Genomic DNA, 26,148 nt, shown 5'->3' on the forward strand with positions numbered 1-26,148 from the left:
ATTAGAGGGTTTTAGGCTGCTACCCATCACCGTAATATCTGAGCACTGAGCCTATCTGCCATGGGAAAGGCCAGTGGGTCCCGAGCCGGACTCTCAGCTGGGGAGCATTAGGGAGAAGTCCCCTGGAGGTCTGATGGGAAAGGTGTGGCTGTTACCCTGGTTCCTTGGTGCACTATGCTCTCAAATCCCCCGTTCTGCTGCCTGTTTGCTTTTCATTCACAGTCGTTTTTTCTGGTTGCAATTCCGGCTGCCCCAGCACTGAAGTACCTCCCCCACGGCGGGAGAGTTTGAATCCCCTGCACCTTGGTTCCTTAGGTTATTACAAATCCAGTCCCTTCTAAAATGGAGTCTGTCGCCGTGCTGCCGAACCCTGTGAAACTGCAGTTCTGTCCTGGGAAGCAGCATGACACGGGGGGGGGGGGAGGGGGGCGCACAGTACTGACTGTGCCTCCAGTACTTCAGCATCAATCCTCTTGGTGTACGCTTTTCACAAAATGATCACTCCATGTTCGACTTCTTAGCCCTCCCTCAAGGGAAACCTGCACAACACCTTCAGCAGACGAGCCTGGGAGCTTAAATTCCAACCTTTGCTAGACACTAAACATGACGGACTCCATAAAGGCACTGGATTTATGGCTCATTACAACAACCCATAATCCACTAACCCCCCCTTTGCCCTAGACTGCAGAGGGAGTTAGCTGCCCACTTCACCTGGAATGATCTCTTGCAAGGCATGTTAACTCTTTATGCTTAACAATCTGTTCCCCCTTGTATTTAGCCATGACTCTGAGTGTCTTTCCCAGACCTGAAGAGGAGCTCTGTATAAGCTTGTCTCTCTCACCGATAGAAGTTGGTCTCATACAAGATAATTACCCCCATCTCCACCTTGTCTCTCTAATATCCTGTGACCGACACAGCTCCACCGACCCAGCAAACAGAGTCAAAGGTGGCTTTTCTAACTGGCAGCCCTGCAGGCTCCCCGGGAATCAAGCAGGGTCCTTTCTTTCTCAGACACTGCTCCGCAGTTAAGGTTCTGCTGGCCAAATCCTGCCTACAGTGACGCCTGTGCAACTCAGTTGCCTTCGTCAGGGCCGCACAGGTGTAACCAGGGACAGAATTTGGTCCTGCAGTTGGAACTCTGGTAACTCCTCTAATGATGCACCATCCACAATAGAGTCCAGCCTACCCTCCCGTAGCTGTTGGCTCTGAAGGGCTAATGGGAGTGTTTCCCCCACAAGGGCGTTTGGCACCCCAACCCATTACCCAGTTCCTAGGGGTCAGGACCTAAACTTCTATAGGTTTGCAGGGCCTTTTGCTAGTGAAAGAGCTTTACCCAGTAATATTCTTAACAGTTACCAAAACCGAATACACACACTAAGCACACAGTGCTCGCCACTCCCAATAAGAAGAAGAACAGGAGTACTTGTGGCACCTTAGAGACTAACAAATTTATTAGAATATTTATTTATTCTATATGCATCCGAAGAAGTGGGCTGTAGTCCACGAAAGCTTATGCTCTAATAAATTTGTTAGTCTCTAAGGTGCCACAAGTACTCCTGTTCTTCTTTTTGCGGATACAGACTAACACGGCTGCTACTCTGAAACTCCCAATAAGGCAGCTGAACTTTTCCTGGTGGCCAGTTAGGATCAGGTTGTCTGGGGCTCCTCCAGCTTCTGCATGATGTGGTTGGCAGGGGGGTGAGGTCTGGCAGCTCTGATCTTGGGCTGTGTCCTGCAGTTGGTTCCCAAAGAACTTCCTTTTGGACCCCAGTTTATATAGTGAAACTTGAGACCTACTTCGCTCTGCCTTAACCAAAGTACTACAATATCATTCTCTGTCCAGTCGTAAGATACTGCGAAACAATTCTTTACCCGGTCATACCCCACCACATTAGTTGATTTAAATCTTGCAAAATTAGCTATGCAACAGACAAACAATCAAAGAACCAGACAAACAAGCGAGAAATAGGGACCGTAGAGGCAAAACAATAAAGTACACATTTCACAACCACAACTCTTGATAAGTGATTCCTTGCCAGACAGTTGAAGATCTGGTTCTTTGTCTGGCGATGGTGGGTATTATTAGGACAGGAGTGCCTTCTTAACAGCCCAATATTACATCGTTTTGATGGAATGTGAGGATGTGACTTTCTACTTTTTAGCTGATGGTTGCTGATGTCCTAATGTGGCTGCAGAAAAAGGCCTCAGACCTTTCAGGTGTCAAAGCTGCTAAACTCCTCCTCCTTGCTGAAATTGACACTGGTGATGCTGGAATCACACAGGACAGCTCTGTGCAGTAAATAGGTGCCGCGTCCCATAGACACTCCTTACTTACCCGTTCCAAGGCTGGGAGCTCCCCTGTCAATGCCACTTGGAAGGGAGTAACTTGGGGAAGCCCTGGCAGTGGTGAGGCAGTTCTCCAGCACAGCGCCAGGCTCCTCCTCCCAGTGCCTGCCTTGCTGCCCCCTGGGAATGCCAGGTTTGCTTCTGTGTATCTGCAGGATTGAGGAATTTCCCCCCCCCCCCCCCCCAATCGCAAAGGGCTCTGTATTCATTTCCATAAGTGAGGGGTGCAGAGACCTGTGGGGGAGGAAGTGCTGTTACTCTGGGGAATGGGTTTGTAGGAGTAGCTCTTCTGGGAGCAGTGTTTATTGGCTGCGAGTTGGAGTGATCGTGTCAAACATAATGGAAGCTGAAATAGTAGAACTGAGCATGCGCCAGGATTTAATTCTATGTGATTATTGAACTAGAAAAGGAGTCCCTGGTAGGAGAGGGTGCAGTGAGACTCATTTACATTTAGACATCGCACTGCATTTCAAATCCTTCCCTCAGGAGTCTTTTTGTGGAAGCCTGTGATCTATAATTATCTCTCGTACTTCATAAGGAGAGCCCGCTCTCGAGCTGGGCTCTGATTGTGTGGGGGGTGTGGAGGAAGGAGCTGCCTGCAAGGGATATATTTAGTCAGCCCTGGTTAATCTCCTTCATCTCTAACTCAGATCAACAAAGGAGCGGCGCAAGGAGCATGGGCTGTATGTACTGACTGGGCCTGGCGGTAGTACAGGATCATAAAGGGGGGCGATTTGCCGGGGAACTCTCTGAAGTATGAGGAGACTGGTTTGAAAATCCCGGAGTGCCGACGCGCCACATGCAGATTACAAAATTCCAAATGCAAAATCAGCATCCAACATTCTGTTTCGCTACCGGCCAAGCCACTGAGTTCAAGGACCTCCGGTTTCCCCTGCAAGGGCCGAGGATGTCAGACAAGCCTGACACTAGCAAGGGTTGCAGACATGTGAGCAATTCGCGCATGAGCTAATGCAATCGACTCTTGTAGGGGAAACGTGGCATCTTGAACTGGGCCTTGGCAGTTAACTCCCAATTCCCCTTCTTAAAAATTTGGTGCAATTTTTAAATGCAACTATCTAAGACTGTAAAAAGCGAGAGAGAGTCCTGTGGCACCTTATAGACTAACCTGGCTACCCAACTGATACACCAAGCCTGCATTCAGTCTTAGATAAAGTAAGAGTGCATCTCCACTGGCTCCTACTGGTGTTTGCAGGTGCATTTCCATGTCCAAATTTGGCCCGTAATCTGTTCATGTTTGGGTTCTTAACACAAACCTCCTTTAAAGCACCAGAACGGTCAGACCCATGTGACCAGCTCGGAGCCATTCCAGCAGAGCTGTGTACCACAAATGGAGACGCTTCCAAAGCTTTCCAGGTAGCAAGAGGCACTTTCCACACTAAATCCTATTGTGGAGCTGTGTGCAAATGGTTCTAATCGGCGAGCTGCTTCCCACCAGGTTAGAAAGAGCTGTAGGGGTGGGGTGCACTCTTTAAATCCACTACGTCATTCATTTAGTGGAGAAATATATATTTGAGAGCTCCCTCTGCTGGCTAGTCCACCGCAGTAACATTAATTCCCAGAGCTGTGCTGTCCGGCTGGTTCACAAATAAGGAAATAAACAAAACCACGTGAATGTCAAGCTCCTGCCCAAACAGGGAGGGGCGGGTCTGTGTTTACCAGTTGGACCTAGTTGGAATCTGGGGTGGCGATCGAGAAGCGATTGTGTTTCATGGAGGTGGTCAGGGGCTCCAGCCAGTCTTGTCAGGTCTGTAACCTGCATGATGTGGGTGGACTCCACGATCTTGGCTGGGCTTGTTACTCGAGCTGACACAGGAAACCGGCGAGGCCTGTGGTCTACTGCATAGCAGCCAGCCTGTCTGTATTAAAGCAACACCCCCTGTATAAGCAGCATCTGCCTCACTTGAGTATCGGAGTAACCCGTGTGCACTCTTTCAGCCATGGCTCTGAGGAGGGACGGTCTGTTCTGCAGCAGCCCTTGCCGGAGAGGATCGAGTTCATCCGGAGCTTTCTACAGAGTAAGAATCTCGCAGCTGTGTCTGAGCTCACCACCTCCCCTGCATGTTCCACCCCTGTGGTTGTGGCCTAATTCCAGGTTCTTCTAGGTAGAATAGGTCAGGCTCAGGGTCATCAATGTAGCCTAGGCCCCTTGGATGTAAGTAGTGCTACCCTGAATCCATGGCATCAAGCAGCAGTACTTCTCGTGGGCGCCTGCAAACGCACACCCTAGAGGCATCCTGCTGGGCAGGCTCCCAGAGGCGAGGGTGATGGTGGGCTCCAATGGCCAGTGCCAAACACAAGGTGCTAATGTTTGGTGTTCTAATGCCACCTGACCCACTGATGGGCTGGACCTTTGGGACGTGTCAGTGACGCCTTGTGCCTCAGCCAAACCCAGCTGGAAACCCTGTGCCGGCTAGCTGCTGAGCTGAATAGCCCCAGGGGACGTGGGGACTGAGCTGAGAGTTGATGGTTTGCAGGGAGCCGGTGGTAGAAGACTAAAGGGAACAGAGGGATCCCAAAGGTGGTGCGGGGGAGTTTAATTGGAGGAGTGGGTTGCAGGAAGCACACTAAAGGGTGAAGCAGAGGAATTTTTGGCAGGGGATGGCCGGGTTACCGTTGCTGTAGATATGAGGCCTGGCTCTGTCAGTGGGCCTGCTGCCATGTTTCCTAGTGCCTATGGAGTGAAGGCAGAGATTCCCTTCTCCTGGGGTTTCAGATCAGTGGTGTCTTGTTTACGCGGCCCCTCACTCTAATGGTGGGTGAGTAGGGGCTGGGGTGGGAGGTTGGCCCACAATGGCGTTGGACACGGAAGATGAGGGAGGAGACCCGAGGTCCAGACTAGTCCATCCCCCAAGGGTCAGCACAAGCATGTGTGCCTAGAACTCTCTGGATTCTCGTTGCAGAACACTGCAAGCACAAGTCAACCATGGAAAGCCCCGTGTCCATACCGAAACTCTTGGAGGGAGAGGAACTGGAGCTGGCCAAGGTACCTGTCTTTGCACCTGGACCAGCACTCAGTAAAGACAGGCCTATCCGGGGATGGCAAGTCTTATGGGATCTTCAGTGTCACAGCCATCCTATCTAAACTTGGTCCTAACAGGGACCCCATAGCCCCCTGAAGAACGTATGCACTCCAAGGGGTACAGAGTGCAAGGTGGAGGTTCCAGTGCACTGGGGAGTTCCTGGTTGGAGAGGAACAGCTTAGCACTTCCTTCCCCTCCCAGATCCACTCTGTGAAGGGCATCTCAACCCGCCCCTTGTTCCAGAGTGCTTGGGGTCTGAATCTTAGCGGGATTGAGAACTCTGGGCAGGGGATCCTGCCAGATGCCCCTGAGCAAAGGGGTGAATATCTCCGGTGTCTCCAGACACATCTCTCCCGGCAGCCTGGTAAAGGCAGCAAGGCAGCACTGCTGGGATAGTGGAGTGACTCTGCATTTGGATGTGTGATTGTGAGGCGTGTTTCGCCTTTGTGACGCTGCAGTGTCTGTTTCCAGGTGACCATGCTGCTCCTGTACCACGCCTCCATGAGCACCAAAAGCTCCAGGGACTGGAACGAATTTGAATACAAAATCCAGGTAGCCCTCGCCAGCTGCATGCGGACTCCTGCTGTAGGCTTTTGCATGACGTCCCCCTTCCTCTGCTGCAATCCGGTTCCCGGCTGGGTTCTCCCTACAGCCACTGCCCAAGCAATGGGCTGGCCTTGTGGCTCAGGCTTGGGGTGCTAGTCCCATCTCTGCCATTGAGTTGCAGTGTGCCCTTGGGTGAGTCACTTCACCTTGGTTCCATCATCTGGAAAATGGGGCTAATAATGACCTGCTTCACTAAGGTGTTGAGATGGATGGTCTCCAAGGAGGCATCTTTCTCCTTCTCCCCTTCCAGTGGATCCACAAACCCCTGTTGTTGATGGATAGACTTGGATATGGATTCTGTGTTTCAATGCATGGAGAAAGACCCCCTCAGATTTGGCCAGGCTTTAACTTCTGGGTCACGGTGTCAGCTCCCCAATACTTCCCCTTCCCGGCACGACAGATTGGGGTATGGGGAGCTGGCATAACTACTGAACTGCCTTCCCAGTGCTTGCACCGTCGCTAAGCAACAGCTGCTCCTTTCGAGGACAGGGGCTGCAGCCACCGCATATCTGCTAACACTGATGGGTCTGTGTCTCAGGCTGAGCTAGCGACAGTCCTCAAGTTCGTGCTTGACAACGAAGAGAGCCTGAATGAGAACCTGGAGCTCTTCCTGCAGAAGAAAGGTGAGTGCTGTGTGTACGGAGGGTTAAAAGCAATGAATCGTTCAGGCTGGCTTGGATGGAGTCACCTAACCCAAAATAGCATGCACTGCTGGCACCAAAGCTAAGTAAGCAGCCAAGCCCTGGGTAGGGGGCAGTAGTCGTTGGACGTAATGTCAAACCCTGCTGGCATATCTCCAGAGCCTCACTAAGTCTGAAGGTTAATAGAAAGTGATTGGCCTGGATGATGAGAGCAGTGAGAACTGTTCCTGAATGCCCCAAGCGTTTGGCACCATCCTACACTATTGTAACGCCCCCCATGTTAATGCTGTTGCTTCTAGTCAGTAAGGGAAACGTTTTCTAGCAGCATGAAAACTGAAGTGCTGAAACTAACCAGCGGCTGCAGTTCAAGAGAGAAGTAGATGCAGTGCAGACTTCCCCAAATGGTTCTGATGCAAGCCCGAGATGCAAGACGGAGCTCTCAGATGGCAGGGTCTGCCACGCACAGGCACGACTCCATGTATGCGCTCTGTTCTAGTGACCGCTCCTTTCCCCGGGATCTTGCACTGATGTATAATGCTTCTACGGGGCCTGTCTTCTCGGGGAGAGTCTCTCTCCTTGTGCTGCAACAGAGCAGGCCACAGCTACCAAATCTTCAGAGAAGTGGCGCCGTCTGTATTCCCAAAACCAGAGCTCCTGGCTGCCACAATAACAGGCAATATAGAAATCCTTGACACAGCTAAGCGCTTGGTCTCTGGCCGGCTCTGAAAAGAATAGGCTGTTCTGCACGGGCATCTCACGTTCTGGTGGATCCCAACCATTTGGCAAACAGCACAACCTACAGTGCGTCTAAAAGGCAGCCACCTCTGGGGAGGTAGCTAGGCGGGATGCCCGCAGCACAGCAGTGGGGGAAGGGGATGTTTTGCCTCAGCCACCAAAGCAGGCAGGGTAAACCCCTTACTCTTGGGTTCCCATGTAGAGCGACAAGACCGCGTGGGGAGGAGGGTTTTAAGGCCTTATCTGGATACCCCCAATAACCTGTTTGGAAGGATGAAGGGCTGGGCTAACCTGTGGTTCCTAGAAATGTAGGTATTTCAAACATGAGGCTTTATGCTTCGAAGCCGTCCCCTCTGGCACTACAGCAGGCAACTCAGGGTCTCACGTTTGCTCTCCCCAGTGCCACTTTCATCCTCCAGCATCTCCAGCACCAGCTCCGAGGAGCAGTCTCCCGTGTTCTCCCGCCAGCACAAGCGAGAGGTGCGCTTCCTGGAGCTGCAGAAGATCGCCTCCTCATCCAGCATGAACAAGTACGTCCTCAGCCTTCCTGGGGATCCTGGCTTTCAGGGGGGCAGCCCAGCTTTAACGGCGTCCTGGGGCCCTAGGGCAGCGTGTCTGCTCAGCAGATAAAAACTCCTTCCTGAGTTGGGCCTTTCCTATTGCAAACCTCTCCTATTCAGTACAGGAGCACAGGCATTGCCAGATCAGCTCAAACCACTGGTCCGTTTAGCCCAGTGTCCTGTCGCTGATCGCCAGGAAACCAAGCGCATCCCCCTGAAGCAGCAAGTTCTGAGATTCTGATCAGCCTGCCCCCATGGCAAAGGCCAGCCTGCAGCATCTTGTGAAAGGCTGGGAGAGCAGCAGAGATCAGAGACAGCTCAGCAAGAACTAAAATCCCTCACACTCTGGTGACTCTGACTGCAGTATAAAGGGAGATTGAAGGGACTTGGTCCTGGAATGGAAGGTATTTCTGCACCCCTCCCAGGCCTGAGCCCCGTTCAGTGAGTGGGGTTGAAGTAAGGGTCCTCCTTTTCACACTGGTGTACACTACTAAGTGGTCACTGCGATAGACATTGTTACCATAACAGGTCTGAGATTCTGCTTAAGGAGTAAGTGTGAGGTGACTGCTCCACCTTCTCTGGCCTGTGGTATCAGGTGTTGTATGGCTGGTGCTTTCTTTACAGCTTCCTTCCTGTCTCGCCCGCCTCCCCCATGGGCGACATCATGCAGACCCCGCAGTTCCAACTGAGACGGCTGAAGAAGCAGCTGGCAGACGAGAGGGAAAACCGGGATGAGCTGGAGCTGGAACTGACAGAGAACCGCAAACTCATCACAGAGAAGGGTCAGTAGCTCTCGGCGTGATCGGGGGAGTCGGGGGGAGAGGGGGGTTCTGGCTGACAGTGTGTATTGGCGCACCCCCTTCCTGCTGCAAGTACCGCCAAGCCCACAGTGTTGGTGCAGTGGGTTGGAGGCTGAAGGCTTGCAAGTCTTGAGCATCTCTGCTCTCCAGTGTTGGAAGGGAGCCCTAGAGGGCTACCCAGTCCCTTTCCGTACATGGTGGCTGCGCTGTGTTTCAGGAGCAGGGCCCCCAGTGGTGCTGGCTGTTTGTCAGGAGTCCAAGGACTGCATTGAACTTGCCTTGCAGACAATCAGTACGGCCAGTGGAGCAGGCATGTTTTGGAGCGGATGTGGTGTGACGCTTCCCGGGGGTACCCAGCATTGCGAGGCACCTTGCTACCACCTGCCCTTAGCGTGAGGAAGCCGGTCTGTGGGTCAGCTTTTCAATTTAACTGGCCACAGGCAACACTAGCATTATCTAGGCACTGCAGGCCCCGCTGTCACTTTGCAGGTTAGCGAGAGGCACACTCGAGCCCTCTGAGCGTTTCCCCAGCCCTGTTCCACTAGATACTCGCAGTATTTACAGTTTCGCTGCCTCCAAAGTGCACCTCCGATCAGCACTCCACGTAACCCACCGATTTCCAGTGAAATGGAATATAAACTTGTTTTAACAAAGCACGGAGATTCAAGCCAGTAGCAAGTAAGTATTGGAAACAAATGATTACGTATAAAATAAACCATAACATGCAGTCTAGAGCGTAGACTTAATTAACTGGATATCCTTATAGTTAATAAAATATCGCTCATCCCCAAATCCTTGCAGCGTTGTACAGCCTGGCTGGTTGTGACTCCCCTTTCATGAAGCAAACACACGAACAGTTTGCCTCCTAGGTTGAGGGTCCTGTGTCTCCTTGCATCCTCCGATATACCCTAACGATCCTTTGTCTTTAGTCGCAAACAGCCCGACACCCGCTGATTGGGTTTTTTCCTTGTAGGATTTGCAATCGTTAGACCAGTATTCGGCTTAGTATGCAAACAGGCCTCCATTGTAAGACATACAATATGCACATAGCCAGAGACAGAGATAAGCAACTGTTGCCTCCTAGCTGAAAAAAACCTGTCTGAGGTTTATCACCTCCTGGTGGCCTACCTTAACTCCAGGATTTTAAGAACATACTTTTCAGTGTAGATACATAACTCCTTAAATATCATCCACAGAGACCTCCCATGCCACCCGTTGGAGAACTGTTATGCATATATCTGACCCAGGGGATCCCTGTAAAAACCCTGATCCCAAGGGATCCAGTGGTCTCATGCGGGTTCCCCCCCGTCCAAGTTCTGACCGGAGCAAATAGGCGACGCTGCACGGTCTGTATTTGCAATGAGCTCAATATCTTGGCGGTTTCTCTGTTGGCTACGTGGCTCTGCATGATGGTGGTTCCCCCTGCTACGTTACCAGCAAAAACTCGCTCCAGCACAGCCATGCGAGTAATCGAACTCCTCCTGGGTCTGGGAGTCAAGCAGCAGCTGCAGGCCATGCTCGGGGCACCCCTGGTATGATCCGTGCTGGCTGGGACGGGGTTTGTGGTGTGGATGCTCACCCATTAGGAAGTGGACTAAGGTCCAGCTTGTCCTTTAGGCTTCCAACCGGCTAGTAACAGTGGCTTCTCTTCCACCTCCCCAGAGACTCAAATCACCATGATGCAGCAACGGATCGACCGCCTGACTCTCCTCAATGAGAGACAGACTGCTGATCAGCTGGAGCCAAAGCCGCTGGAAGAGCTGCGGGAAAAGAACGAAAGGTAACTCCTCTGAAGCAGCGTCTTTCTACTCGGGCTCCTGGTAGGCTGGTGCCCAGGGCTTGTGGGTCCCTCAGATCGGTGTGACCCATCATTTATCTAATGCATGGGCCAAGCATGATTAGAAAACATCGCCTGACGCCCTACTCTGCATCCTCTGCTATGGGGATTGGTCCTGCTTTGAGCAGGGAGTTGGACTAGATGACCTCCTGAGGTCCCTTCCAACCCTGATAGTCTATGATAATGCAGGCCCATAGAAGTACCGTAGATAGATAAAATGAGGCTGCAGCCCATATTGTTGGAGTCTGTGGGCTCTATTGTAATCTCCCCGATACCAGGGAGGAGGTGGATCTCTGCCACTGTGTAGTTTTAGTGTCTCTGTTCCTTGGACTGCTCGTGAGCCCTCACGCGTACATGTGCTGTAATCAGACTCGCGCTGGCTCTGTGGGGAGGACCTGGGTACTCACCAAACTCCAAGCCTACCGTTGTCTTCCTGTCCTGCCAGAAAACTGGCCCTCAGAGATTGTGCAGCAGCTCCTCAGCGGGCGTAAATTGGTGTTGACTTACCCCAGTTCTAGCTCTAGAGTGTGATGCACCATGAACAGCACCTTCTCCCTTTGCGGGGCATGCACCATCCCTCCAGGGTGACCAGCGAGAGGGAGACAAGGCTAGTGACTGTGTTCCCAGACTCCATGGCATGCTGCCTCGTCTCTGAAGTCCTGGCAGAAGCTGCTCACTCTGCAATGGCACATTTAGGCTGAGGAAGTACCGGAGAAATCTGTCTTGCTTCAGCCTGGAAAGGGTGATCCCTGCCGGGGTGTCTACCAGGTGGAATCCTGCAGCAGCCTCTAAGCTTCCCCTTCAGAGTAGACATGATACGTTCCATGGAAGTCTGAACATAGGGCAAAGCAAAGGTCAATCTCCATTCGAGACTTGGTGGCCGGGCATAGTCTGGCTGTGGGGCTGGGAGACAGGAACTCTGAGTCCTAAACCAGGCTCTGACCTTTTATTGTGACATCGAGGTGCCAAGAGAATACGGGATGTGCCTCGTTTCCCCATCAGCGTCCTCAGGAGGATTAAGTGACGCTGTCTGAGGCCTTGGCTACACTTACCCGCTAGTTCGGCGGCTGGCAATCGAACTTCTGGGTTCGACTTATCGCGTCTAATCTGGACGCGATAAGTCGAACCCGGAAGTGCTCGCCGTCGACTGCGGTACTCCAGCTCGGCGAGAGGAGTACCGCGGAGTCGACGGGGGAGCCTGCCTGCCGAGTGTGGACCAAGGTAAGTTCGAACTAAGGTACTTCGAACTTCAGCTACGTTATTCACGTAGCTGAAGTTGCGTACCTTAGTTCGAATTACGGGGGTAGTGTAGACCTGGCCTGAGAGCAGCTTCCCAGCTCCTCTCTCAAGTCGCTCTTCTGCTAGGCAGACGGTGTAACGCCACCTCCTCTCCCACAGCTTGATCCTGCGTCTGCACGAGGCTCTAAAGCAATGCCAGGACCTGAAGACTGAAAAAGGCCAGATGGACCGAAAAATCAACCAGCTCTCCGAGGAGAACGGGGACCTCTCATTCAAGGTACGGGGCACCCCTTCTTCCACCCGGTAATGGTACAAACCATTGCAGTCAGAGCATGGAGTAGCATCAGCAACAGCTTTGCATCTGTACTGTAGCTGCATTTATAATGGCTAGTTTTATACCAGGCCTGTGTTTTGGCCTGACCTTGCCCTGACAGTGATGTCTGAGAGTAAATTTGCCGTCCTTCGTTTGAATCTGCTGGTACTGGACGCTTTGCCATTCAGCTCCTTTTTATAAAACGTTCCTGTTAGTAAGGAAGGGTTGGCAGCGTAGGTTGCGTTCAACTGACCCCTCCAGAATGATGCTTTCGGGGAAGAACGTGGGCCGGGTGTTGCGATGAGATGGGAAGGAAGAAGGGTGTGGTGATGGTAAAGCCGTGGACTGGGATTCACGAGTTACCAGCTCTGCCACCCGTTTCCTGAGTGACTTAAACTACCCTGCACCTCCATTCCCGGTCTGCAAACTGTGGCTAACACTGATCTCGTTACGCTTGTTTTTTGTTTTCGTTTAGATAATTCCCTTTCTTTTATTTTCACTTCTTTTAGGGTATTTTTGAGAATGTCTAACTGCCTTTGGACCCCAGTGGCCAGTATTTTTTATTTATTCATTTGTTGTTCAGATACACGGAGTTTCTCATGCAGTGTGGCGTTCTCCTCCTGGCAGCTAGCCAAGCGAAGGAATGCCTCATTGCGTGCTTCCCACAATAGCCAGATTGCAGCCAAGTCTCTCTTTATCGGGGCCGATGGCCTGTAGACCAACAGCTATTTTGCCAATCTATCTTCCAAATCCACTCTAGTATGGACATCGGGTAATGCTTGTGCAGTCCATGGGCTGCGCCCAAACTTTTGCAAAATTGTCTTAAAAGGAGTAATTTCCTGTAGGAATGGCAATTTTTTTCTTCTCTTTTTGAATTTTGTTTTTAGGGGACTCCTTTCGCCTAAACACATTTCTTTATGAATTTCTTTTACCTTTACTTTTTTGTGCCCACGCTCGTGCTGGGACTTACAAAACACAAAAGTCTATACCCACTAAAAACTCTTCCTGACAGAGCAGGAGGGGGAAATGCTAAGCCCCTTCCTTTTGGGCTTGATCCTGCTACGACCGAGGGTATATTCCCCTATGCAATTTTTTCCCGACAGACAGGTAGGACCGAGGACTCTAATTCTCCCCCTTATGGCCTGGCACGTCTACGGCTGGGGCTGTATATACCTAGACAGTTTGTATATCTTATCTGTATAGTTTTCCCCGACAGATGGGTCGGAGTGAGGACTCTAATCCTTCCCCTATTGCCTGGCACTTCTACAACCGGGGGTGTGCACGCCTGAATGATCGATCACTTTATACGTATGAGCAAAAAGAACGAGGAGTACTTGTGGCACCTAAGAGACTAACACATTTATTTGAGCATAAGCTTTCGTGGGCTAATGCTCAAATCATAGAATCATAGAACAAGGTTGGAAGGGACCTCAGGAGGTCATCTAGTCCAACCCCCTGCTCAAAGCAGGACCAATCCCACTAAATCATTCCAGCCACGGCTTTGTCAAGCCTGACCTTAAAAACCTCTAAGGAAGGAGATTCCACCACCTCCCTAGGTAACCCATTCCAGTGCTTCACCACCCTCCTAGTGAAAAAGTTTTTCCTAATATCCAACCTAAGCCTCCCACAATGCAACTTGAGTCCATTACTTCTTGTTCTGTCATTTGTTACCACTGAGAACAGTCTAGATCCATCCTCTTTGGAACCCCCTTTCAGGTAGTTGAAAGGAGCTATCAACTCCCCCCTCATTCTTCTCCTCTGCAGACTAAACAAGCCCAGTTCCCTCAGCCTCTCCTCATAAGTCATGTGCTCCAGCCCCCTAATGATTTTTGTTGCCCTCCACTGGACTCTTTCCAATTTTTCCACATCCTTCTTGTAGTGTGGGGCCCAAAACTGGACACAGTACTCCAGATGAGGCCTCACCAATGCCAAATAGAGGGGAATGATCATGTTCCTCGATCTGCTGACAATGCTCCTACTTATACAGTCTAAAATGCCGTTAGCCTTCTTGGCAACAAGAGCACACTGTCAACTCATATCCAGCTTCTCATCCACTGTAACCCCTAGGTCCTTTTCTGCAGAACTGCTGCCTAGCCACTCGGTCACTAGTCTGTAGCAGTGCATGGGATTCTTCCGTCCTAAGTGCAGGACTCTGCACTTGTCCTTGTTGAACCTCATCAGATTTCTTTTGGCCCAATCCTCCAATTTGTCTAGGACTAAATTTGTTAGTCTCTAAGGTGCCACAAGTACTCCTCGTACTTTTTGCTGATACAGACTAACACAGCTACCACTCTGAAACCTTTCTACGTATGGTATACCTTTTAGCAATATTTAGCAGTATTTTCAACAATCACAGTGCATGTCTTCCCCCTTTCGCAATTCTCCACCAAAAATGTTATGCTTATAAGAAGCACATGGGATCTTTTCAGGGGAAAAGGCAATACGCCACGTTTATTGAAGATACAATTAGCCTATGCATTCAATCACACACCACACACACTGTCCCGCCAGTCGATGTTATAGTTACCAGTCCAGAATCTGGATCGATCTAGTGGCCAGCTAGGTTGATCACGGGTAGGGAGGAGCCGGGTTCCATCAGTTGCAACACGATGCTCCGGGGAAGTCTTGGCAGGATGAACCCAAAGTTTCATAGCAAGGCACCCTGTTTATATAGTGATTTTCCTTTATTGGGACCAATGAGTTTTGCACCATCATGCTATAATCAATTGTTTGACGAGTGCTTGTTTTCTTAAATAGTCCTTCTCATTCTTTATCATGTTCTTTTATTAAGTTCCTTAGGGAGTTATCCTAGGCTGGTTTTGATCACAGCTATCCTGTCCCCGTTGATAAGTACCTGTCTCCTTTTTAGAATCATCAATCTGCCCTCTTCTGACATTTCAATAGGGGCGTGTTGCAGCCTCCTGGCGCCCTTGCGTCTGTCTCCAGCTCCTTCCTAGACCATCTGGTTCAGCGATGTCTTTCACCCTTATTTTTTAACACACCCATTCCTCATTCACACACACAACAATTAATTTACACAGAGCATTTTGAACAGGAACATCAAGTTGCAATGCAAAAGCAAACAATCACGGCATTCTTTTACTGACTTCAAAATGCTAAACCTACCACAAAATGGTGACCCTCAAAGATCTGTTACTGCCTTGAAATCAGTCCAGACACAAATGATGCATCTCTACCAATGGCCCCTTAGGCCATTCCTTTCTGCTATTCAAAAAGGGTGGCTGGCAGGATATGATCAAATCCTGCCTCCATACATTTAATACATGCTACGTTATTATCTCCGTATTTTTTATTTTTCATTCTAAATTATACAAAATACAAACCTAAAATCCGACTACTACACTCTTCCTCCCGGTGGGATTGAGAGAATAACCGTGTGTGTGCAAGGCTGCCGGATACAGCAGTGCCAGGGGGCATGCAGACGATGGGAAATAATCCCCTGCATGCCGCTGAGTATGTGGCTCTTGTGTCGAGGAAGGCTGAGCTGAACACCTGCTCTGCGTGCACTTGATAACCAGGTGGTGTTTGGGCGTCTTTCATTTTGGTCCAGCTGCGGGAGTTCGCCAGCCACTTGATGCAGCTGCAAGAGGCTTTGAACGAGCTCTCCGAGGAACACAATGCGGCACTGGTGGAGTCGGGGGAGAAACAAGCCCACCTGGAGACTGAGCTTCACACCACCCTCCATGAGAAGGTAGAGAACGTTGTGCGGTACGCCCGACAGAACCAGGCAGTTCCTCTATGTCAGGAGCCCTACTGGGTGGGTGATCGGGACCCAGCACGCCGAACCAATCCTCTGGGCTAAGGAGTAGTGTGGAGGCAGCTTGTCTGTCTCTGAGGGAGGAGTGCCTTGTGTGGATCAGCAGTAATACCAACACACAGTTGTGCGGAGCGTTAGCTACGAGTCCTTTCTGTCCTGGTGAGAAGAGGTCAGCAATGCAGAGCATGAAGGGGGGTGGGGGTCTGGAATCCCAGCAGTAGGAAGAGGAGCCTTGGAGCGCCAGACAGGGATGCAGGGCGCGTTATCAGCTAGGGTGAGAAGTTTGCTGCTGCAGGTGGAGACCAGAGAAGCACCAAAAATGATCAGAGGTTTGAGAAAACCCGACCTGTTAGGAAAGGTTAAAAAACCTGGTCTTGAGAGAACTAAACTGAGGCGGGGACCTGATAAGTCTTGGTACATTAAGGGCTGTTATAAAGAGGACAGTGATCATTTGTTCTGCCTGTTAGGAAGATTTTCCTAAGCTCTAACCTAACTCTCAGGGGAGTTAAGTTCTGCAATAGGCTTCCAAGGGAGGTTGTGGAATCTCCATCACTGGAGGTTTGTAAGAACAGGTTAGGCAAACACCTGCCAGGGATGTTCCAGGTTTCCTTGGTCCTGCCTCTGGACAGGGGGGTAGACACTATGACCATCTCAAGGTCCCTTCCAGCGCCACATTTCTATGATTGATTGTTCCCCTTCCACTTTTGCTACGTTCCTCACTCTTGTGTCTTGTTCCCCAGAAATGCTTGGAAGAGAAGATGGAGATTCTGCAGGGGAAGATCTCTCTGCTGGAAGACCAGCTGACAAAGCTGGGGGAGAGTGCCACGCAGGAGAAAGGAGAGGTTATGGGGGACATCCTGAAGGTATGGCTTCTTGCACAAGTCAAAGGAGGAACTACAGTGGAAGCAAGTGCAGAGGACTTCAGAAAAATGCCCTGATATATTGAGGAAAGCAGAGCACAGGAAGCCCTGCCTAAATGTGTGTGTCCGTAGAGATTCATAACCAGCCCCTTGTTGAAATGGGGTCTGCAGCCAACACAGCAGCAAGAAACTAAGGAGCTGAACGCTTGCATGCCGAGGAGAACCCCAGTCCCTTTGAGAGTGATTCTCCATTTCCCAGCTCAGAAGTCACTGACAGCTCTTCTGACTTGCCGAGCAGCACTGGCAGGGACATCTTTCTCCCGGCTGGGCGGGGGGAAGTGGTAGAAGGGTGAGGCACCCCTGGTTATGGAGGGAGGCTGAAACAAAGATGGCTAAGCTACAGTTCTCTCCCGCTGCCGGGCATGGTGAGGGAGAGAGATTCCCAAGCACGATCCCTTTCTGCATAGAACGTATTTCAGAGGGGGGCTCCTGATGTGCTCGCTGGCTGCTGTGGTCTCCTGTTACCCTATAGTGGTGGTGCTGGCAGAGGTCTCAGCTCAGTAAAGGCAGTTTTCTCTCTGGAGCGTGGCAATGGTGGGAGAACTAAAAAACACACAGGAGCCAGGTAGAGTTAATGAGCGTTGGGTTTGCCATGAATGTGCTGCAGCTCGGGGGAGGAAGAGCTAGCAGCTCTCTGTGGGGCAGACGTGTCTGGATCTCCTGAACTGTTGTGGAATACCGCTGATGAGTGTTTCCTTTCTCTCATCAGCTTGAAGAGTTAAAGCATGAAGTGGCCAGCCTCTCTGCTAAAGGGATAGAGCTCCAAGCCACGATCCTTCAGCTGGAAGAGGAGAAGGGCCTCCGTGAGGCAGATCTTCAGTCTGAACGGAGCCGCTTTGAAGAGGAGAAACTTCAGCTCACGGGCCTCATCGCCAACCTCCAGAGCTCAGTCTCTGAGCTCCACCTGGCTAAAGAGAAGCTGGAGCAGGACTCCAGAGCGCAGGAGGAGTGCCTGACCGCCCAGGTAAACACACTCACCACAGAGATTGCAAAGCTAAATGGCTTCCTCCTCCAGAGGGACCAGGAGCTGGTGACTCTTCACCAGCAGGTGGAGGAGGAGAGGATTCAGAAGGGACAGCTGGTCGAAGATCTCCAGAAGCAAGAGCAATCCTCCAGGGAGACCATCCAAGGACTGAGCCTCCAGGTGGACCAGCTCAGTGACACCCTGAAGCAGAACGAGGAGAAGCTGGTGCAGTTCACCCAGCAGATGGAAGCTACAAGCGAAGGGGAAGCCAGACACCTGGCATCCTTGAGAGAAGAGCATGCGAAGGCCATGCAGGAAAGGGAGTCTGCCCTGCGGCAGCTACAGGAATCCCAGCAGGAACAGGAAGCGGAGCTGGCAGCCCTGACCGCTCAGCTGCAAACGTTGGAGAAAGCCAGAGACGCCAGCCAGGCCTCTGCCAGAGAGATCCAGAGGGAAAAAGCTGAATTGAGCCGGAGAGTCCAAGAGCTGGACGCCAGAGTCCTTGAACTCACTGCCCGGTGCTCGCAGAGCGAGGCCCAGGCAGCAGCTGCGGAGTCACTGAGAAACCAGCTCCAAGAACTAGAGAACCAGCTGAAAGACGGTCAGCAGAAACTCTCCGACAAGGAGCGGCTGGCCAAGGAAAACGCCCAGCTCCAAGAGCGGCTCCTGGCCATGGAAGAGTCCGTCCGGAACACAGAGGGGATCTTGGAGGATGAGAAGAGGAGAGCTTCAGAGACCCTTGAAGGGAATCTTAAAAGGATAACTGAGCTGGAGTCCCGAATGCAGCAGCTGGCAGAGCACCGAGATCAGGCTATGCAGGAGGTGGGCGAGGAGCAGGCTAAGAGACAAGCGCTCACGCTGCAGGTGCAGCAGCTGGGAGACGAATACAGGGCAAAGTCAGAGAGGCTGCAACGCCAGCTGGCAGAGATGTCTTCGGCCGCTAAAGAGGGTGAAGGAGAGCGTGAGAGGCTGGAGGAGGCAATAAAAGCTCTGAGTGGAGACCACAAACAGGCCTGCCAGCAGCTCCAGGCGGAGCAGGGCAAAGTGGCGGAGCTGGAGGCGCAGATGAAGCACCTGACCACAGAGCAAGAAGAGAGGCTGGCACTGCTTCAGACTGACCTTGCCAGCGCCGTCGCACAGGTGAAGGAGAAGGAGAGTGTGGCGCTAAAACTCAGGGACGATCTCGCCTCTCTGCAGGAGAAGACAGCGGCGTCCCAGCAGGAAGCAGCCCAGCGCATAGCTCGGCTGGAGATGGATGCACGGAAGGCAGCTGAGGCACTCAAGGTTGTCACCAAGGAGTTGTCCGATGAAAGGCTCAGGACGACAGAGCTTGAAGCGACGGTGAAGCGTCTTGAGGAACAGAAGCGTGAGGAGCTGACAGCTACGGAGTCTGACCTCTCCAGAGCAGCGCTGGTTCTGAAGGAGAGAGAACTAGAAGCGGCGAAACTCTCCGGTGAGGTTAAGCTGCTGAGCACCAGGCTGGAAGAAACACTGCAGAAGCAGAAACAGGCGCTCGCTCTTCGAGACACGGAGATGAAGCATCTGACAGGGGAGATGGAGCAAGCCAAGGCAGACCTCGCAGCAGAGAAAGCCAGCAAGGCAGAGCTGGAAGTCCAGCTGCAGAACTCCATCAACGAGCAAAGAGCCGAGCGTTCTGCTCACCAGCAGGAGCTGGCCAGGTCCCTGGAACTGATCGAGGAGAAGGAAGGGGAGCTGGACGAGCTCCGTCTGAAAAACGTCTCCCGTAACGAGGAGCTGAGAGACCTGCAGAAGACTGTTGTCAAGTTGAAAGGGGAGCTTGCCTCCGTGGAGGCACTGAAGGAGCGGGCGGCCAAGATGGAAAATGAGCTGCAGGGCTTCCTAGAGGTTGCCAGGACCCGAGAAGCCGAGATTGACAGCATCAAGTCCATTGTGTACTCCAAGGAGATGTCTCTCAAAAGCTTGGAGGAGAAGATCCGACACACGGAGCAGGAATCCAGCTCCAGCCAAGACCTCTACCAGGAGAAGCTGAAGGAGAGCGAGATGCTCCACTCTGAAGTGGAGAAACTGGAGCAGAAGTGCAGGGAGCAGCGAGACACCATTGCCAGCCTAGAGAAAGCAGCAGCTCAAACTAAAGCAGCCACTTCAGAGCATCAGGAAGCCCAGCTGGAGGCCCTGAGGGGAGAGGTGACGCAGCAGAAGCAGAAGGTGTTGGAGCTGGAGAAACTCCTGGAAGCCTCTAGGTCAGCACAGGCTGGGCAAGACGGCACCATAGAGATGCTGAAGAAAGAGCTCTTGGATAAGGGGAAAGAGCTGGTCCAGAGTAAAGACTCCATCGCCGCAGCAGAGAAGGAGCTGGCGTCTCTACGCTCTTCAGTTCAAGAGAAGGGCACGTCGGAAGACAGCTGGAAGGAACAAATTTCCCAGTGCTGTCAGGAAGTGGAGAGGAAAAACAGCCTGATTGGCAGCTTGGAGCAGGAGGTGTCCATCCTCCACCTGCAGGTCTTGGAGAAGGAGGGAGAGAGCAAGGAGCTGAAGCGCCTGATCATGGCGGAGTCGGAGAAGAGCAAGAAGCTGGAGGAGAGGCTGCGGGTGCTCCAGACTGAGACGGCCACTGCCGCTTCTCGAGCCGCAGAGAGATGCGCTCGGATGAAGGCCGAAGTTCAGGCCTACGAGGAGGAGACTGAGAAGCAGAGGCTGTCCATAGAGGCCCTGAAGAGGCAACTGAGCTCCCAAGGCGAATGCCAGGAGGAGCTCCGCCAAGAGGTGAAGGCCTGGCAGGAGAAGTGCTTCCAGAAGGAACAGCTCTTGTCCTCTCTGCAGCTAGAGCTCACGAATGCCCAAGCCTTGGTCGGGGAGCTGATGCCCGTGAAACGCCTCTACCAGCAGCAGCAGGCTGAGCAGTCCTCCCTGGAAAGCAAACACCGCGAAGAGCTGGAGCAGAGGCAGAAAGCAGCCGGTGCTCTGCAGGCAGAGCTGGCCAGAGCCAAGGGGGAGCTGGCAGATCGCACCTCCCTCAAGGAGAGGCTCTCCGAACAAGACCACGCTGTGCAGCGGCTGCAGGGGGAGAACGCCAGCTACGCAGAGCGGCTCGCCGTGCTCCAGCGGGCCAACGCCCAGCTGATGGAGGAGCACCAAGCGCTCAGTGAGAAGTCCAGCCAAGGGCGGCGGACGTTGGATGCCGAGCTCAGCCAGATGAAGGAGCAGCACTGCCAGGAGATGGAGGCCCTCAAGGCGGAGTCTGAGAAACTGGTGGCTGGGAGCCAGCGAGAGGCTGAAGACGCTGTGAAGAAGCTGGAGGCCATGGCCAACAAGTACGAGAACGCCAAAGTCAGGGTCCTCGAGGAGAGGCAAAAGTTCCAGGAGGAGAGGCAGAAGCTGACGACTCAGGTAGGGCCCCCGCTCCGCGTTCTGCTCGGCTTGGGCTTGCCCGGGCCGAAGGCAGGAAGGGAGAAGGCTAGTGACCGAGAAGGGAAGGGCAAGTCCTGACTCGCCTACTAGGACTCCAGCGGTTTGGACGTGAAGCCGCCCTGGGTAGGACTCTGTCAGAGAGCTTTGGGGTCTGCTGTTAAAGGCCAACTGTACCCTCGTCCCCCCCCCCCAGCTAAGTGCTCCCCGAGGGTGTCAGGGTGGCCAGTTGGGAGTGGAGAAGGGAAACAAGTTTCTCCAGACCTGCAGCGAACGGTGCCCCTAAGGCTTGCCGGCACCCACGAACAGCCCACTGAAGCCTCCTGGGCAAGTCCTTTGAGAGGTGGTCGAGCTGGTCGGCTGATTCCACTAGCTTGGCTGGTGACGCTGGCCTGGAAAGCAGCATCTCTGCTCCCGAGAGTTAATCTGTCCCTGCTGCTGGTCAGCTCTGCTGTGCAATTGCTCGAAGCACTGGTTAAGTTCCCGCTGAGCCAGTCGCACATGGATGTGATTTCAGAGGGATGGGGCCATTGGCACAGCAAAGCAGAGAGGCTGGTCCCCTCAATCTGATTCGTAGGGCCAGCAGGGCCCCTGGGTTAAGCTAGGCTGACCTTCTGCACAACACAGACTGGTTGGGATCTGGAGAGAGAACAGACTGGCACCCCTCTTGAGCTCTAGAGACCAACCATCCCTTTGCCGTAGCACCCAGATACCAAGGAGATGGGCGCAGTGTAAATCCCGCTGGAGATCTCCCTTGTAGAGGTTTAGCAGGGATGGTCTTGGTCGTAGGCGGTCTGTTTCTGGTGTGTGTGGTGTGTTCACTTGTGCCTTCGTTGCTCGCCCCGTTGTACAGGTGGAGCAGCTAGAGGTATTTCGGAAAGAACAAGCTAAGCAGGTAACGCATGCGAAGTGCCGGCTGCTTAAACGGTGACAGTGCATGATTCTAGCTGCTGCCGCTTCCCACCACCGCTGCCGTCTCCTGTTAACTGTTTGCAGTGGGGACGCTGGGCCTTCCCGGAGAACGAGCCGCGAACGCTGGTTTGCTCCACCGGGCTGCCCTCCCCGGAGCTGCGCGTTCACCCCTGTGGGGGGAGGACCCAGGCCGTGAAATCTCTCCCCAAAACCTACCCATGTAACAGCCTAAAACGCTGCACGGAACCGCACTGTGCACAGGTCAGCGTGTCTTTCGTTCCCTCCTCTTCCCTTCCCCGCCGCAGTAACAGCCACGCGCTGCACTGTGATCTGAACCGAGCAGCCAGGCATCTGCCTGGTGTTCTCCACCCCCAGCAACCCTCTAAGGAGTGCGGGGACTCTGTGTCCTGCTCTGGCCGGCTGGGTATCGGCTCCACGGTGCTCCCACCCCTTTCTGCTCTCCCAAGCAGCGAGGCCGAGATGCGGATCCTACACCTCAAGTGAATCCAAACAGCTCAGTCAGGCGCTGGCTGGAGGTGGGGCTCTCAGAGAGCATCTCCCGCATGAGGCCTTAGCACAGATCGGCTCTGAAAAGTGACTACAAATGCCCCTGCCTGCTCTGTGTGCAGCGTCAGAGTTGCTGGTGCACCACCCCAGAGCTGGTACTAAGCTCTAGGCCCAGTGAGGGCAGAGGTGTAACTTGGGGCGGGCTATGACCTGGTGCTGATGTGTGAGCAGGGCGGGTTGCAGCGTGGCATGTAGGAAAGAATATGGGGAGACAAACATGAAACCCCTCCCATGGTGCCATCTTGGTCCCTTTTCCGGGTAGAATTGCACCACCAGCCCTGCGTACCTTGCTTGGGTGCTTATACGCTGCATGCAAAGGGACTGCATGGCCACTAGGCGTCTGTTTTATAGAGGAGGGTCTCTGGCTGCTGGGAGACGGGGCTGGGGCTGGATCCTTGCCCCTTATCCTCTGGACTGCTCTGGCCCACCTTGTTACTGGGCCACGCACCCGCCCCTGCTAAAAAGCTGCAGGCTGGGAGAATCAACCCTACGCGTCCCAGAGGGCGGCTGCTTGTAGAATGCGGTGGCCCAGTATCCAAACTGATCTACAGATGTTAACAGCTGCCGATGCTGGGCTCCCTCTGTTGGGGTCATGCAAGTTACCTTCACGTTGATGCCAAGCCTTAGCCTCTTCAGCCCCTTCTTGACTTGGGATCTCTCAGCCCGGTGCCGTGCAAACCAGATACAGCTTTCCTCCAAAACCAGCACCTCGGAGAACATCCCCACGTGGCTCGTACCTGTGCGGGTGATCATCCACAAGACACCCAAAAAAGCCCCATTGATTTGGGTTCAAGACAAATGCAAGGAGGAGGACTCTTGGATTCCAAGGCCAGAAGGGACGACTGTGATCACCCAGTCTGTAGAACCCAGGCCAGAGACCTGCCCCACAATAATTCCTAGAGCAGGTCTCTCAGCAAAACGTTCAAGGGTTGATCTTGATTTTAAAATGGTCCGTGATGGAGACTCCGCCACGACCTTTAGTCAATTGTTCTGGTGGTTAAAATGGCCTTGCATCCTCCCCTCCTGTTGGTGCTTGGACGGCAAACAGTTCGCAACGGAGACAAGCGCTGAAGCTTAGAGCCGCAGGGGGCGCTCGCGGGGGGGACATTGCCTGTTTTTCCTTGCATCTAATGCCTTAATTCCTTGCTCGGGTTTCTCGTGCCCCTAATTGTCTTGGCTTAAGAGACCTTGTTTGCTTCTAGCATGTAGCTGCTCTCCTGCCTGCGTCAAGCAAACCCTTCTTCCGTGACAGACTAACTTAAGCCAGTTGTGAGCTGTCCGCTTGGAGAAGCCACTAACCAATCCCGGGGTTGCTTTGGCCTGGCTGTGAGGAGTGTCTGCGCTGGGTTCTGAGGATGGCTATACTGCCCCTGCTGGCGAAAGGGTGGGAATGCGCATCTGTAAAGGGCCTGGGATGCCCCTGAAACATTCCTCCAGGGGGGATTCGTTGAAGGAATATGTCCACACGATGGCCGGTGCTGACCAGGTCTCGCAACGCTGGTTAATCCCTGGAGCTGTTCTGTGACAGGCGATCGGGGAGGTCAGGACTAAGGAATCGAAGCGATGGCACTAGCCACGCCCTCTGCTTTCCTCCCCTTTCGAGATCTAGCAGGACCCTAGGGCTCCTCCAAGCTCACGCAATGAGGGTTTCCATTGCTAGGTGACTTGGCACCTGCTTTCCCCGGGCATTAAGGCTCAGCTGTCTGGAGGCCCTACAGTCCGTGGGCTTGCGGGAAGTGCATTGGCGCACTGTGGCAAGGAGGGGAATCCTGGGCATCCGAAGGGGTGGTGCTGCCTTTAGAGGGAAGGCTCCAAGCGGCTGGTGTAACTACTCTCCTGTTCCCTGCTAGGTGGAGGAGCTGCATAAAAAGCTGACCCAGAACGAAAAAGCCACCCGATCCCAGCAGGAGAAAGCGAAGGTACCGCGGCGGAGGCGGGAGGAGGACTGCACGGCCAGGGCAGTGTTTAATCTTGGGGACCAACCTGCCCAACTCAAGGCCACATAGGGGGCTTGCTGGGACCCCCAAGGGCTGCGCTGAGCTTGTGTATAATAGAGAGGGGGTGACCACAGACCGCTCGAGTACAACGCCTGCAGTGTGCCGTCCAGCTGACCAGAGGGCCCCTCCGCTGCAGGTGGAATACAGGGGACCTGTGTTCGGTGGGATGAGGGTAGATGCACAGGAGAGCTGCAGGAGCCTTGTTTCGGCCACATCTGCCCTGTAAAACTTCCCTGCCATGGCAGCCAGTCTTCCGAGGGGAGGAACGTGAGGGCCAATGGGCTGCATCTGCTGTCGGCCCTCTGCAGGTGCGCGAAGGCCGATCTGGGACTTTGGATAGTACTTCTGGTGCACCAAGTCCCTCGGTGTCCTCCTCAGCAAGCAGCGGCCACCCCCCTTCGGAAGCATGGCCAAAGAGCCGTCTCCATGATGCAGGTGGAGCCTGGGGTGACTTAGAAGCACTTGGGCTCCATTCAATTCTTGCTCTTCCCATCTCCCTCGGGCTCGGCAGGTGCGGGAAGGGGAGCTCCAGGCAGAGGCCGATCGCCAGCAGGTGAAGATCTCGGAGCTGCAGGAGCAGCTGGCCCAGAAGGAGAAGGCTGCAGAGCACTATAAAGGGCAGGTATGCACAGCTGGCTCCCTCGGCAGGGGCCCATCATCGTTTCCCGTGGACGCTGGAAGGCGGCGGTGGCGTGACTGTCTCCTCTCCTGCCAGGTGGAGAAGGCAAAAACCTTCTATGAGGCGAAGAAGCAGCAGAACCAAGACCTGGCGGAGAAGCTGAAGGGGATGGAGCAGCTGCAGAAGGAGAACAATGACCTCAAGGCCGAGTCGGAGCGGCTGGCCAAGGAGCTGCAGCAATCCATCCTGCAGGCCAAGGAGTCGGAGCTCAGCTGCAGGAACCTGACCAGCCAGGTCCGCAGCCTGGAGGCGCAGGTACGGGGATGCCGCACCTTGCGGGGAGTCGGGGGGGGGGGGGGGGGGTCAGAGATCTGGCTCCCTTCAGTCCACCCTTACAAGCACCCGGCTTAGGCTCTGGAGCCCGTCCGTCACTGGTGGGGAGAGTGGTGCATGGTGCTTCGTGCTACCCTACAGGACGAGCCGGGAAGCAAACGTGCTGGTTACCCCAGGCGTTGGCTCAGCAGAGAGCCGGGGTTTTAACGGTGATGGGAGTGTTTTGTTGGGGTACTGCGGCTGTCCGGCCTCCATCTTCACCCCGCTTCTCAAGCAACAACTGCCTACGGTCTTCACCAACTCCTCCCTCCGCTGGAGATCCTCTCTGCGGCAGAGCTGTTGCAGCCATCGCCCGGGAGCAATCAGCTGGCCCAGCTAATGTTGCTGAGGGTGGGGGGAAGGGACAGCAAAAAGGGCTGTTAGCGGTGGACCTACCGCTGCACAAGGCAGGGCACGGCAGTCGCACAAGAACCTGCGCACGCAGCCAGAGACCGTAATGCAGTAACCTTCCAGCCCGTCAGCTGGAGCTCAAAGCACTTCACAAACTAGTGAA

General features: G+C 53.4%; 1 protein-coding gene across 8 annotated transcripts in view; it reads left to right on the forward strand.

Moving 5' to 3' along the window:
* The window catches only part of NUMA1 (nuclear mitotic apparatus protein 1), a 78,017-nt gene that overhangs the window by 42,264 nt on the left and 9,605 nt on the right, over positions 1 to 26,148 (forward strand). For all 8 annotated transcript variants that reach the window (XM_042840222.2, XM_065596579.1, XM_065596571.1 and 5 more), the window contains 15 exons: positions 4,303 to 4,382; positions 5,268 to 5,350; positions 5,859 to 5,939; positions 6,532 to 6,616; positions 7,770 to 7,899; positions 8,554 to 8,711; positions 10,392 to 10,509; positions 11,965 to 12,082; positions 15,690 to 15,830; positions 16,637 to 16,759; positions 17,526 to 21,149; positions 22,021 to 22,062; positions 24,497 to 24,565; positions 25,155 to 25,265; positions 25,359 to 25,577. In XM_042840222.2, coding sequence (XP_042696156.2) covers positions 4,303 to 4,382; positions 5,268 to 5,350; positions 5,859 to 5,939; positions 6,532 to 6,616; positions 7,770 to 7,899; positions 8,554 to 8,711; positions 10,392 to 10,509; positions 11,965 to 12,082; positions 15,690 to 15,830; positions 16,637 to 16,759; positions 17,526 to 21,149; positions 22,021 to 22,062; positions 24,497 to 24,565; positions 25,155 to 25,265; positions 25,359 to 25,577 — 5,182 coding nt within the window. The remainder of the gene's footprint in view (positions 1 to 4,302; positions 4,383 to 5,267; positions 5,351 to 5,858; positions 5,940 to 6,531; positions 6,617 to 7,769; positions 7,900 to 8,553; positions 8,712 to 10,391; positions 10,510 to 11,964; positions 12,083 to 15,689; positions 15,831 to 16,636; positions 16,760 to 17,525; positions 21,150 to 22,020; positions 22,063 to 24,496; positions 24,566 to 25,154; positions 25,266 to 25,358; positions 25,578 to 26,148) is intronic.

Source organism: Chrysemys picta, chromosome 1 (assembly GCF_011386835.1).
Source record: "Chrysemys picta bellii isolate R12L10 chromosome 1, ASM1138683v2, whole genome shotgun sequence".
In the NCBI taxonomy this organism is placed as follows: Eukaryota; Metazoa; Chordata; order Testudines; family Emydidae; genus Chrysemys; species Chrysemys picta.